Source organism: Pisolithus orientalis (assembly GCF_024613125.1).
Source record: "Pisolithus orientalis strain OTSU chromosome Unknown F5J12scaffold_3, whole genome shotgun sequence".
Classification (NCBI taxonomy): domain Eukaryota; kingdom Fungi; phylum Basidiomycota; class Agaricomycetes; order Boletales; family Pisolithaceae; genus Pisolithus; species Pisolithus orientalis.
In genome coordinates, this window is record NW_026260784.1 from 1,187,481 (window position 1) to 1,200,877 (window position 13,397).

Here is a 13,397-nt window from a genome sequence, read left to right on the forward strand (position 1 = left end):
CTGCTGGTCTCAAAGTTTTTGAGACAGTGTTAACTTATCAAAGATAAGGGTACCCTCAGGGCAAGTCTTGAAATGCTGGACAACTGCATCTTGTGAAAGGCCCAGGTGAGCATCAATATACATGAAGACAGTCATCCAGTCATGCAGAGTAAGCATGCTTGAAGAAGTTGGGCAGAGCTCTTTGGAGAACCCTTGCTCATGAAGACTCAGGGTTTGTGGGGCTTGTATGGAGCATGCTCAGCACAGGGTTTCCATTTGAGCTGTGGGACACTCTGTTCAGGCATGGTAACAGAACCAGAGAAGCACTGGGGGAAACTTCTAAGAAGCAGCAGCATCTTCTGATTTTTTTCACTTGCATTGCTTAGGTAACCAGTGAACATGTCCCCCAAATGTCAATCTAATAATGCATCATTGGGGGCATATCTTGATGCATTATGTGAAATGTGAACTCCCAGGTCACCCAACTCAGGACCTGGCCAAATCTGATGCAACATTAGAAATATGCATGGTGAGGTCATGCATGATGAGAATATCTACTGTATGTGGAGGAAACTGTAGGTTGTGCCAGGCTTGGCACTTGGCTAAGTTATTGGAGATGTTGGAATCTTGGCTAACAGAAATGGTGGGTTTGCTGATGGAAATGATACTACCATGAATATAGGTAACACACTCTAGTCATTGTCTGCACTTTCAATGGAGCGATGCGACAGGACATGAGCTCATATACTGGAGCATTGAGTTCCTCAAAGCCTTACAAGCGCTTAAATTTGCCTACAAGTCAGTCTAGATCATGTCCACAGCTAATACGAGAAGGTCCGGTCACTGTTGAAGCTGTAGCTACATGGGAGAACAAATTGAAGAGGATATAATTTGACTACTGAAAAGAAATTAAATTAATGACCTGCAAACCTACGAAATGAGTACGGAAAGATTATGGAGGGCCACGAAGGAGTTGTTTTTTCTTTGCCAATGTCATAGTCAAGCGAAGTGAGAGATGCTGCTCTTCGGATTTGCAAGATAAGGTGACAGCCAATTGTAACTCCCAAGAAAAACCCGGTGTTGAGTGTCCCAAGAACCCACTCTACCTGTCTGAGATATCAGAGGTAAAATCGCTTTGAATGGTGAACGTCAACTTACATTGAGGGTGAATAACATCACAACACCAATCACAGAATAAAGCATGGAACTGCATGCAAACCTCATTGATTCATCACCTCAGAACCGTGTTGGAGTACGTACGTGAGAAAAGAAATCACATTCCCTTCGATGAGAATGTCCGTTAGGCGTGTTAATTGATTCCAATTGGATAAGAGAGGGTCAAGCTCCTCTTGATATCTCCGGAGGGCAGCAGAGAAAGCAGCCGAAGATAATAGACATTCATACACTATCATGGCAGCATGATGGATGTAAATTTTGAGGGCTATGTTGGAGGACGTGCTAATTTTGACGCTAAGGTCCAGTCGAACGTTTTCTTATGGATATGGGTTAAGTTTGCACCTCATTCAAAATGAATCGAGGTATAACTGACCTACGAACACAGTGACGAGTGTGATGCATGCAATCATAATGATCGTTTCCGCAACAAAGCCTGGGACCGTCAGAAATAAAACCCTCCTCGAGCCACTATAGAGGGCATACAGCCGCAGTTGCAAAACGACTGAGTAAATCAATTAGGATGATTCTCTGGCAAATAATGATAAATCTACTTTGGTTGGCCGCTAAAACCAAACAGTTGGCCCACAGGCTGAGGGCAGGGTAACTACGGGTAGCTGGGACAGAATCAATTAGATAGAACTTAATCCCCATTCGCTTTACCTACCACTGTGCGTTTTGATTGGTCAAGTTGTAAAGTGTCATGATCTACATTACAGGAGTGAGTAAAACCACATACAACTGGTGTGGCCCTTGATAAGTAAGCTAGTATGACACTCACTGACCTGAATAACACTTGCCTTGTCTATGGAAATTGTGTTCGTGACGAGTACTAGTGGGGGTAACCATTTTACCGCAAGCCTGGGTGATATATGGCTTACCTACTGAGGAATACCTATGGTGGGTCTAAGCTCTGAAAAAACACGCACATGATCAACGTACAGCATATATATGATACCGAAATATCGAAGCTAATATTAATATTTATGCTGAGCTCTACGTCAAGAGTACGTTCATGAAACTCACCATTAGGTAGATGACTGAGACGCTCGAGATCCGTTTTTTCTGTTACGATGGTCCATTAGGGTCCCAGAATCCGAGAAGAGATTGGACATGTACCCATATATATTTGATCTTTGAGCAAGATAAAGATACTGGTCAGCTACTGTGAACAAAAGGAGACTCCAAAAAAACTGCTGATACCTCATCATCCAAAGAAAGTACTGACCACCATTGTGAATGCTCACCGCCATTGAAAATGAAATACTTACCATGGTTGTACATCAACAAAACGGTCAGCGCAACTGATATTGATAAAAGTAAACTCTCAATGCCACGGATGTCAGAGAATCTCGGAGAATCACCTTGCAGGAACCGAATTGTTTGAGCATCCTTCACTACTCTGAGAAGACCATTGTCTGCTGCGGCGTCCATCTCTGAAGTGGGTCACCTAGCTCCTCAGGGTATATAAAGCCTGGATCCGAAGTATAGGCCAAACTATGTTTAGTCGGCTGAAACCTCGACTGATCGGTGAGTCATAAGGCGATACCCTGTTTGCTGATTGCTGTATCAGCAGACTCCGCGGTCACAAGGTCTCTATGTATCGATTCCCAAAGTCTCAGTGGCATGAATGAAGTCGGTTCCCTAGTATCATTTCCCAGTGCAGCGTCAGTAAAGGCTGCGGAGGGGAAAGCCCACCATTTTGGTTTTGCGTCGCATATCCTAGCATTCACCGGGAGAAGGTACCCGCTGGTACCGAAACCTGCCATACTTCCTTTCCTGTAGCATCCACAGCTTCAACTGCGGCAGCACACTTGGCATGCACTGCCTTCGAGGTGGCGTCGATGAAGTGTAACACTGCATCCGTATTCAGTCTCTGATCCTGGAAAAGTACAACCGTTTTTTTCCCTTTCTCTACCGATAAGGGTGTTACGAATCGTACACTCACCGCGAAGCCTACAGGGGAACGAGGCGACTCGAGGTATAACTGAAAATCCACGATCGGTTGACTCGTAGGTGTCGCAACCCCCAACATCTTGGTCTGTGGGTAGATGAGAACCGTGCAATTGACACGGCTCGTGCAGATTCTCCTGAGTACCCGCTAGCGTAGTTTTTCGGGTTTCCGGCTACTCTGACCCTTGATGAACGTCGTAAAATTGGAATGGGGTCCAAGAAAGGATATACATGAAACATACAAGAACGCATGGGCATGCAACGAAGGTGGAATGGTACTTTCTTTCTTCGTAAGATTATGTTATGTAAGAAAACGAAGGAATCAGCACCCTGCTTGCAGAGCAAGGTAGGCTTGTGGAGCGAACACAGGAACAAACGGATGCTCCTGCCATGTGTGCACACCCTACCTCTGTAGACCTTGATCGATATCCCCAACAATTTCCCCTGATAACGACAAGTAAGGTCCCCACAGACAGAGTTTCGATTACTCTACTCCCAGGGGCAACACTGCCCAGTAGTTCCACTCAGCCACGTCTTCGTTGACATATCCGAGATTCCTGGCTACTCTGGCTCTCGATTGGAACGCCGTAGCAATGGAGCCCAAGAATGTACACAAACATAAAAGAACACACGGACACGGGATGGTAACTTGGTGGAATGGCTCTTTTTTTTTTGTAACAATTACATTTCAAAACAAAAAAGAACCATTCCACTTGCATGTCCGTAGATTAGAGAATAGCTAAGATATAAACAGGTGCATATACCTCGTCAGTGGTCAGGCCTACACCGGTCGACAGTGGCCAGCGAAATATAATTACTGAAGGAACCCAATACATACACTCGGTGATGACTACGCGCGCGCACGCTGCAATCTTCGGGGCCATTATGAATAAATGCATAGATATAGGCACGTTGCGATTAACAAAACGATAAGCATTCATTGGGATGAGCAGGGAACATGATGTCATCTAAAAAATCGTCATGAAAAGGAAGAATCAGAAGATGGATGCGATAGCTCGGCCAGTCCAGCAAACGCGAAGGCGCTCAACTCCATACATCCAATAGCAGCCGTGACCGTTCTTTGAGTATCTTCATCTCTGCAGCACCTTCCACCTCAGCGTTCCCACCCTTTGCCTCACCGAGTATCCTTGCCAAGGTATCCTCCACAGCCCTGCTCATCGCCTTGGCATCTCCACAGATGTACACGTATGCCTTGCCCTCCAATATCGCCTTCGCGATGGTCTCTCGTTCCTCCCATATCAGATCCTGAACGTAAATCTTGCTGCCATCGGGTTTGTACGGTGGTTCACGAGAGAATGCACAGTGCATCTTGAACTTGCCCTTGAGTTCCTCCGCATATTGCGGCCACTCTTCCTTGTATAAGAAGTCTTCGTTCGATTTACGGCATCCGTAGAAGAGAGTGATCGAACCCCAGTCAGCGAGCGCGTCAGGTCCATTTTTCTCAATAGACCGTTTCGCCAGGGCAACCCGTTCTTGTACAAACCCGCGGAAAGGAGCAACACCCTGCAGAGCAACGTCAACTCAGGCACGTCGTGAGAAGCACGGGTAACTTACAGTACCAGGTCCGACCATGATTACAGGAATCTTGGGGTTAGCAGGCAAACGGAAAGTCGAGCGGCGCACGTGGATGGGAATCTTGTAGATATCATCCTCTATGTGCGCACCACGAGGGCCTTCGATCGCGTATCTCGGGAGAGATACATGAGCAGGTTCTGAAATTACTGGCTCGGCGATGAAAGGCGCCATCTCTCCGTTTGCCTGCGTATTTAACATTTAACAAGAAGTTCGTCGCGACACCGTAAACGAATCGCGATTCCGCAAGTCGGTTGGGGATGGAATCGTACTTGAGAACGACAGCGGTCACGTGGATTGCATTCGGGTATAGCTTAGGGCTGGAAGAAATCGAGTAGAACCGGGGTTGGAGGCGCGGAATGGATGACACGATAATGTCGAAGGGTATAGCCCAAGCAGTGGTATTGTCGGGCGCAGGGCGGAGCTTGATGTCATTGCCTGCAGCGAGTTGCAGTACCTCACCCAGCTTGAAGCATCCATTGGTGACGATGTTAGAGTACTCCTCCTTGTCGCTGTTCAGAGTCTTAAGGAACGCCTCCGCATTCGGGTGAGGTGCGAACTTGGACAGTACACCGAGCATCTGACGACCAGCCACTGCACAAATGTCGATGTAGTGACGAAGGACGGTGGCATATGTTGTGGGGACGGGGAACGGGACCTTGGCGAGGGCAGGGTCGAGAGAGTCGATGTTGATGACTGCATCCTTTTTGCCGTAAAGTCCGAGAACGTAGAGCATGCGGTCGACCTCCACATCGGGGTTTGAAGGCCAGACACCCACGTGGTCACCGTGTTGATATGTGATTCCAGAGCCTTCGATGTCAAGCTCAGCGTGAACGCAGTTGCGCTCAGCACCAGCCTGGAATAGTTCACGGGCGTGCTTGACGGCAGAAGGGTATGGGTTCTTTCCGTCGTAAATACCCTTGGTTCTGGTAAGCGCACGGGCGGAGAGTTCGCCTGAAAATTGTGATGAGTGCTGGGGGTATGGTGTAAACCGAATACGTACCGAGATACACTTTCTCGGGAGGATGTGAATCGAGTTCGGTGACTGCAAAGTCAGGCGTGTCACCACCCTGACCTTCCTCTACGCCCATTGCCTCTGAGAAGGCTTTCCACATCCCGTCTTTCCACTCCAAGTAGTCTTCCTCCATGCTCTTGTCGTCGTCGCCCTCGCCGCGTTCACCGATTTTCGTTGCACCCATGTCGGTAAGTAAAGCGTCTACCTTGCGTCCGATAGCGTTATAGTGTTCGTAAGTCTTGTTGCCGAGAGCGAAAACTACGTATTTCAGGCCGTCTAGTCTGTGGGAGCCATTACTGAACTCGAATGATTCGTCTTCGAGATTTTGCATGAGTTGAACGGCGTTGTCGGTGGGTTCACCTTCTCCGTAGGTGGCCATGACGAAGAAAATACAACAGTCCTCAGGGACCTGGTCCAGGTTCTCAAAGTCATATTCTTCCGGATCACAGACGAGAGAGGTAAGACCAAACTTGGTCTTTGCCTCCTTCGCGATACGGATTGCATACTCCTCGGCTGTGCCTGTCTGAGAGCCATAGAAGATGACAATGCGTTTTTTCTGTGTGATGAGGGTGAGAACGGTGTGACGTTCGACGAATGAAAGATGACCTACCCCCTCTTTCATCTTCGAGACAAAATTTCGTGGGTTTCCATGACCATTTGCTAGCTTTGATGGTGCAGGTACAACTACTTTGGGTGAAGAAGAGCGGAAAATCTGATCACGGAAGAGATAGGCAGCGGCGAGAACTACGCCCACCGTGACGATAGCGATGTCCTGTGAGGTCGCTACGGGCATGGTCGCGCTGAGGAAGGGAGGGAGAGAGGTGAGACCGAGTAAACCGACGAACGGGAGAGAGACGAGAGAAAAAGCGATGAGGTGGCACTGCCGAATTAGAAGCCCAGGGGAAGGGGGAGTTCACACGGTGTTGGCCTATTAGACAGCGGTTTTAAACAGTCCCAAAAGTGACTACTGTACCAGTACAAGCTGTCTCAACATTTGATGCACGTAAGCGATCCGAAGCCAGCGCATCGGGTTGCAAGCACACAGCTTGCTAGTTGGTCATTCACTGTTAGTCACAGCCGTGGCGCTGAGACAACCAGTCGATGTCGGACGACCCCTGGGACGAAGATCCCCACTACGCCCAACAGGCTGATTGGCAAAGCATATCCACTCAATTCACCAACGTGTGTAGTAATCGGCCGTCTACCACGTCATTTCGCTCACCTCAGCCCCCCTCACAGTCCGGCTATAGAGAAGGCATCATCGCCGGTAAAGAAGCTGCTTTACAACAGGGCTTCGATGTCGGTTTCGCCGACGTAGGTGCCCCGATCGGTCGCGAACTGGGTGCTCTACGGGGGATTGCCTCCGCTCTAGTCTCCTTCCTGTCATCCACAAACACTATCCCAGTGGAGATCGAGGAGGCTCGCGACATCGCAGCCTCCCTTTCCCACGTACGTTTTACCGATATTGTGCCACCAGACATGGAAGCCGAACAACACGCACGCGAGCATCTTCAAGATGACGATCCAGGTCTTGCACAAACTGAAGCGCTGTCACAGAAACGAGAAATGGAAATGTTGGAAGACATGTTGTCTCACATGAATGCTAATGGAGGAATTCAGCAAGTGAGACCTACCCGCGAGGATGTCGTAAAGTTAAAGGGACGTTTGTCTTCGTTGAGCGAAAGGCTTGGGATAAGCCTGTCGTTTCAAGACTTCGACACCGATACCTAAATGAGTCGCTCTTTTCACTTGTACGGCAGTACCACATCAGTAGTACTTAGTGTTTAGTGCCTAGACTCCATGGTATGAATGCCGCGGCACCTACTTACCAACGCAATGGATCTACACCACCGTTACTATGTACAGCCTATCATTATATGCCAGGCCAATTCAAGTTTATTGCCCCGGGTGACTAATAAAACCATACTTGAACAGACCACAGCTGCGCGATCAGTCCTTGGAAGGTCCCGTGGGTATCGCCATCTAGTGATAGGTCTAATCGGATATTGCACAAAAACCTAGAGCGTCTTTATCTTCGCCTTCTCCTTCTCTTCGATGACTCGTTTCGCATGCACATCTACAGCTTCTTCAGTAATGGATCACGCAAGCGTTGGAATAAACAATACCTTTTCGTTTGACCCAAGCCTCTACCGATATGCCTGCGAACACGATAGTCGCTCCAACCCATTGACCAGCTGTGAGCCAGTGGCTGTACACAAGCACAGATAGTATCATCGTAAACATCTTGCGCGTCAACGTGATCGTGCTAAGATATTATTAGCATCCCCTATAAAAAACGCGGTGATCAGAAATACGAACACAAGTGTCAGCGACCCAAAGTGTTGCAAAGTCTCGAATATAAACAGCTGTCCCAGTGCACTCGTAAGAGAGAACTGTAGCAACGGCACCACGATCGATGGGTGCTCTCTCACGAATACCAGGGCACTTGCAAGTTCGAACCGTGCATCAGTCGACGGATGCAGAACAGGAATATACGGGAGAGGTAGCGTTCCTAGTATCAAAGTAAGCAGGGTACTAAAGATATTCATCCAGAACATCATCTGTTGCCCAGTAACCTTGTATCGCAAGAATATTTCATCCTGAGTCGAGTTGACAGCACCATCAAGGAAGATATCGACGAGGACGTATGTGATACCTATCAATTGTGCGTATGGTGATTGGGAAGTCGACTCATTGGATCCCTTGGAAGGTCTTTCCTTTCCAGAGAACATGAACATCGTGATCCCGGTTGTCACCATTGCAACAACGAGGTATTTGTGAGGGGCAAAACGGCGACGGTACAAGATGATATTCATGATCATGACAGGAACGAGTTTGCAGGATTTCGCCAAAACCATGGTCGGATAAGTTATGTGAGACAGAGAGGCGAAGCCGAAGGGGGCAGCGATTGAAATGAACAGCGAGCATTGTAGATAACCCAGTAACAACAGGCTACAAGGAGATCTCCGGCCAGACGTTGCAGTGTCGGCTTTTCGCGCGCGTTCATTAGAGGACACTTTCGTACTCCGGGATCCATCAGTTTTCTCCTTCGAGAGTCCGTTTGTTGTAACAACATCGAGTCCAAGGAGCGAACAGGGGGAAGAGCCGCGCTCCCCACGCATATAGATATAAATTAATGCGGCCAAAGAGCCGAGACAACTTTGGCATATTCCAATGAATAGTGCTGATTTGAACCTATCTGCAGACTGTCCGTCAATGGACTGGAACGGGACTGACACTGGAAATACAGCGTTATACCACAAAGAAAATGACCCTCAGCTACGGTCGTGACCTACGACGTTCCTGTGCAACAGCCCAAAGCTGACGGAAGTTAGCAGGGAAGTAAGCGTGCGTCCGACAAGACTTACAAGAAACATGGCGTATACGCCAGATACGCACAGACCCAACCTGGTAAAAATGTCGAGGTGAATAGCTCGTCTTTAATATGCAAAATTCGAACCTTAGGATAGACATGGCACACGTTTAAACGAGTGGATGAGTAGATGCCAAACAGTGTTGAGCCTCAGGCTGACAGTGGGAGTAATTACAGTAACCCTAACCCTAGCTGCCGAGTGACAGTCTATGTCAAATATCCTGACAGCAGCTGTAACACTTGGATGAAGTCCGTACGGTATGATATTCTATGAAATGCTGGTATGGACCACGACAATAAATAGACATGCCCTAGAGCGACTTTATCTTCGCTTTTTCTTTTTCTTGGAATACACGTTTCGCATGGATGTCTGCCAATCAGCCAGAGTTAGTGCATACAAGCGATAGAAGGATTGAATGAAAACCTTTTCGTTTGACCCACGCTTCCACTGAGATACCTGCGAATACGACGCCTGCACCGAGCCATTGGCCGAACGTGAGCTTGTGGTTGTATATCACCACCGACAGCATCATCGTGAACATCTTTCGTGTTAATGTTATGGTGCTATGGCGTGTCAATACTATTCGAGATGGAAAGCAAGATCTGAAAAGACGAACACGAGCGTCAAGGACCCGAAATGTTGCAGGGTCTCGAATATAAATAACTGTCCCAGGGCACCCGTCAGCGAGAATTGCACCAGCGGAACCACGATCGACGGATGCTCCTTCACAAACGCTACGGCGCTCACAAATTCGGACTGCACACCCGAAGTCGGGTGTAGCACGGGTATGTATGGAAACGGGAGCGTTCCAAGTGTTACACTCAACACTGTGCAGAATGCGTTGATCCAAAACATCATTTGCTGTCCAGATACTTTATACCGAGAGAATATTTCGTCCTGAGTCGAATTGACCGCCCCGTCGAGGATAAGATTGACCAGAAGATATGCGATGCCTAATAATTGACCGTACGGCGAGTATGGTTGCGTACCATTAGAACTCATCGACGGTTTCTCGTTCCCAAAGAACATGAATATACTGATCCCGGCTGTAACCATCATGACGACAAGGTATTTGTGTGGCGCAAATCGGCGACGATAGAGCATGACATTCATCAGCATGACGGGAACGAGCTTGCAGGACTTGCCCAGAACCATGGTAGGATACGTGATATACGACAACGCAGCAAAGCCGAAGGGGGCGGCGAGTGTGATAAACACAGAGCATTGCAGATATCCTAGTAGCAAACGATTTCCATGAGAACTCGAGCTCGATGGAGAGTCATGGGATTTCTGTGTACGTCCATTAATGACCACCTTCCCATTCGAGGTCCCGTTGGCCCTCTCCGCGCCTCGGTCGAGTCCGAGCAGTACGGGAAGAGAGGAGCCGCTCTTCCGACGTATCCAAATATAAGTCAATGCAGATAACGAGCTAAGGAAACTTTGACATGTTCCAATGAAAAGGGCCGACTTGAACTTGTGTGCAGATTGCCCATCGACAGACTGGAATGGTACCGACACTGGCGGGATGCAGAGTCACATTACAGACCGAATTAAAGTACAGCAACGGGTGAAAACTTACGCCGTTCCTGTGCAATAGCCCAAAGCTGGTCACATTGGATGTAAATTCCCTGCCAACACCTACATAGCAATCACGGAAAACTCACCAGAAACATAGCATAGACGCCTGAGACGCACAAGCCCAACCTGTTATCGACAGTTATATCAGGACTCCCTGATGCACATCAATCATACCTTATGATAGACATGGCCGCTCAAGGAAGAGGAAGCAAGCACTGACTACCACTCTTCGGGCAAAGTCTAACGTGTCACTAGCAAAACCCTAACCCCTGGTTATGGTTAGGTCGAGCTGCCACGTGAGCGAGCGCGTCAATGTTCATATTGCACGTGACCGTACTGCTCTAGCCAGCAAGTGGACCCCACTCATCAGGTCTTTCCTCGCCACCACGTCGTCTTCGCGAACGGGCCCGTCTCAACGTCAAACAGTCCATTCAGCAAGTTCCTAGATGACCAACATGATGTGGTCCAAGATTTGCAGCGCTCTCAAGTCACGACCGGACAACGACCACGATAACGACTCGGAAGAAGATCTGCACCCCGCTTTCTGCACTAATGCAACGACCTACTACACACCCGAAACCATGATCGCGCCACTTCCTCTTCAGGGCACCCACACGCGTACTGCTTCGCGCGAGGAGGATATCATCTGGTCGTTAAGGACCCAACTCGCATTTCAGCAGGAATTGTGCACCCAATACGAGATCGATCTTGGTGCACGCGATGAGCTCGTACAAGCTCTCACCACTCGATTTGAAAACGCTGAAAAAGAAAATGAGAAACGGAAAAGCGTTATCCGCTCGTGGAAGAAGAAGGCCGCGGAACTGGAGAAGATGTGTCGACATCTGGAAGAAGAGGTGGATAGCAGTCGACAGGAAAGCCTCTCACGGAGTGTCATGGACGAGGCAGCCGGCGAAGCCCTGCGCCAGTTGCATCGTCAGATATCGCAACTGGAACGGGAGAAGAGCGACATAGAAGCCAAGGAGATCGCTCTTCGCAGCGAACGTGATATCATCCAAGAGACGATGAAGAGTAAGGAAGATGAAATTGCCATGTTGAAAGAGGATCTGAGATTACATTCGGATAATGAATCTGCGATGAAGGAGAGGGTTCGCAGTGCCGAGGAGCAGGAGGGGGAGATAGCAATGCTCAGGGAAGAGATCACGGGCCTCGAAAGCAAGATCTCTGCCATGGAAGAGGATTGGAGTGAAAGCGAGAACAAGAAGCATGCCCTCGAAATGGCACTTCAAGAGGCCTCAGACCTCAGGCAAGCTTTGGAGAAGGAGCGTGATGAGGTACGTTCTGTGTACTGCTACCTTGGGGAACATATTTGTGATATGTACCTGTTCGCAGCTCAACGAACAGCTGAACCAAGAGCGCGAACACGCTGATAGTCTCACACAAGCTCTGCAAGAACAGGAGGATCGTATCTCACACTTAGGTGATGAACTGCAGTTCACGAAGGAGAATATCACGCGCTTGGAGGAAAACACTAAGATGCGCGACACACAAATCACCTCACTGTCTGAAAAGGTGTTACAGAGTGCAAACGAGGCTGAGGAGCTGCGGGAGCAGCTATCCTCACTGCAACGTGAACAAGCTCGCATCAGTGACAACCAGAAACGCGAGGTGGACGACGCGCTTGCCCGCGAGAAACAGGCGCAAGAACAATTTGAGGACGCCCTCAAAGAAAAGGCTAAATCTGACATAATGCTCGGCAGCTCGAAGGAGCGTGTCAATTCACTGACGGATGAAGTCGCGCGTCTGCGCAGCCAAGTCCATCAATTGCAGCAAGAAAGCGCAGACAAGGAAGTGAAGATTCTGCAATTAACCAAGCAACACCAGCAAGATAAAGACGACATCGGCGGGCTCAACATTGCGCTCGATTCAAAGCAGCAGGAGCTTGAGCTGGTAGGTTTGTGTTTACATAGCACCGTTCTCAGCTCACAATTTCGATCTAGGTGAAGCGTCGTCTCGGGGTACGTGGTACAGGCGGGACTACACCTGCCCCAACCCCGAAAGTTTCAAGTCGACGCGAGTCGTCCGCATTTTCTACCCCCACAGTGGCACCACGACCACCCTCAGCCCTTTCGGATGTATCCAAGGACGGTTCTGAGCGAAAGTTGGCCGGAACGCCCTCTGGAGCGCCGCGAGCCAGTCTCACTGCCTTAAACAAAAGCATTCGCACGAATGCTGGCACTAATACAGCGAGCAAACCCTCAGGGACCCCAGCTCCACATGGTGCCAAAACGCCGCGGTCCTCTATATCCGCTACTCCATCTGCCCCCACCAGAGCCCAATCAGCTCTGGGAAAATCCACCAGCACGCGTACTCCGGTTCCTGGCACCCCAAGTAACGCTGGAGGGCTGCGCCGTGCCTCCGTATCAGGTACTGTCCCACAAGCGAAAACCCCTATTCGGCGACCTAGCGTGAGCTCGGCCTCCACAAGTGCGGATGAGAAGGAAAATCTTTCATTGACACCAAAGGGCCTCGGAGTGCCAAGACAGCGTGTACTTGCATAGCTGCTGTACACACGCTTCGCTATGATTACACCACCTTGCACCGCTTTTTGTTTTATCGCTATCTTGCTGCTTTCGGCTCACTCAAGCTATCTGCTGTCGACTAGAATGTTCGCTTCATCAGCGATCCCTGGGCATTTTGCAAATATGGATATCTTCGCTAGCATTTTCGATACTGCGTCCCTATGTTTGTTCTTCATATGACTTTTATCTATG

The 13,397-nt window shown here is 49.0% G+C and overlaps 6 protein-coding genes across 6 annotated transcripts; 2 read left to right on the top strand and 4 right to left on the bottom strand.

Annotated features, from left to right (window-relative positions):
- Positions 1-392: 392 nt before the first annotated feature.
- F5J12DRAFT_779773 (uncharacterized protein) lies at positions 393-2,586 on the bottom strand (the record flags this gene model as incomplete). The annotated part of the gene is made up of 13 exons (XM_051742423.1): positions 393-482; positions 671-750; positions 914-1,085; positions 1,138-1,186; positions 1,240-1,471; positions 1,529-1,657; positions 1,707-1,759; positions 1,820-1,860; positions 1,938-2,013; positions 2,038-2,065; positions 2,179-2,217; positions 2,424-2,456; positions 2,517-2,586. The coding sequence occupies 13 exons, from the start codon at positions 2,584-2,586 to the stop codon at positions 393-395; spliced, it is 1,092 nt and encodes a 363-aa protein (XP_051604265.1).
- Positions 2,587-4,149: 1,563 nt separating this feature from the next.
- F5J12DRAFT_903089 (uncharacterized protein) lies at positions 4,150-6,506 on the bottom strand (the record flags this gene model as incomplete). The annotated part of the gene is made up of 5 exons (XM_051748362.1): positions 4,150-4,629; positions 4,681-4,884; positions 4,922-5,652; positions 5,702-6,269; positions 6,324-6,506. 5 exons carry the CDS (start codon positions 6,504-6,506, stop codon positions 4,150-4,152), a joined length of 2,166 nt encoding a protein of 721 aa, XP_051604266.1.
- Positions 6,507-6,814: 308 nt separating this feature from the next.
- F5J12DRAFT_713554 (uncharacterized protein) lies at positions 6,815-7,444 on the top strand (the record flags this gene model as incomplete). The annotated part of the gene is made up of 2 exons (XM_051740842.1): positions 6,815-6,895; positions 6,953-7,444. 2 exons carry the CDS (start codon positions 6,815-6,817, stop codon positions 7,442-7,444), a joined length of 573 nt encoding a protein of 190 aa, XP_051604267.1.
- A 143-nt stretch (positions 7,445-7,587) lies between these two features.
- F5J12DRAFT_302894 (UAA transporter) lies at positions 7,588-9,258 on the bottom strand. Its single transcript, XM_051738819.1, has 6 exons — positions 9,174-9,258; positions 9,082-9,121; positions 9,010-9,034; positions 8,033-8,951; positions 7,840-7,979; positions 7,588-7,790 (listed from the first exon to the last, which is right to left on the bottom strand). The coding sequence occupies exons 1-6, from the start codon at positions 9,185-9,187 to the stop codon at positions 7,732-7,734; spliced, it is 1,197 nt and encodes a 398-aa protein (XP_051604268.1). The 5' UTR covers positions 9,188-9,258; the 3' UTR covers positions 7,588-7,731.
- Positions 9,231-10,904, bottom strand: F5J12DRAFT_802155 (UDP-galactose transporter). The gene is made up of 6 exons (XM_051744399.1): positions 10,840-10,904; positions 10,752-10,791; positions 10,667-10,691; positions 9,704-10,604; positions 9,511-9,650; positions 9,231-9,456 (listed from the first exon to the last, which is right to left on the bottom strand). The coding sequence occupies exons 1-6, from the start codon at positions 10,851-10,853 to the stop codon at positions 9,398-9,400; spliced, it is 1,179 nt and encodes a 392-aa protein (XP_051604269.1). The 5' UTR covers positions 10,854-10,904; the 3' UTR covers positions 9,231-9,397.
- Positions 10,905-12,159: 1,255 nt separating this feature from the next.
- F5J12DRAFT_713277 (uncharacterized protein) lies at positions 12,160-13,184 on the top strand (the record flags this gene model as incomplete). The annotated part of the gene is made up of 2 exons (XM_051740825.1): positions 12,160-12,573; positions 12,624-13,184. 2 exons carry the CDS (start codon positions 12,160-12,162, stop codon positions 13,182-13,184), a joined length of 975 nt encoding a protein of 324 aa, XP_051604270.1.
- Between the last annotated feature and the right edge of the window lie 213 nt (positions 13,185-13,397).

Excerpts from the sequence above, each read along its gene's own strand:
- F5J12DRAFT_302894 (XM_051738819.1), bottom strand. Across the intron at positions 9,035-9,081 it reads GCGTATACGCCATGTTTCTT|CTTTGGGCTGTTGCACAGGA; the intron begins GTAAGTCTTGTC and ends AACTTCCGTCAG. Across the intron at positions 7,980-8,032 it reads TTTGGGTCGCTGACACTTGT|CACGATCACGTTGACGCGCA; the intron begins GTTCGTATTTCT and ends ATAATATCTTAG.
- F5J12DRAFT_802155 (XM_051744399.1), bottom strand. Across the intron at positions 9,651-9,703 it reads TTCGGGTCCTTGACGCTCGT|CACCATAACATTAACACGAA; the intron begins GTTCGTCTTTTC and ends GACACGCCATAG. Across the intron at positions 9,457-9,510 it reads AGCGTGGGTCAAACGAAAAG|ACATCCATGCGAAACGTGTA; the intron begins GTTTTCATTCAA and ends GCTGATTGGCAG.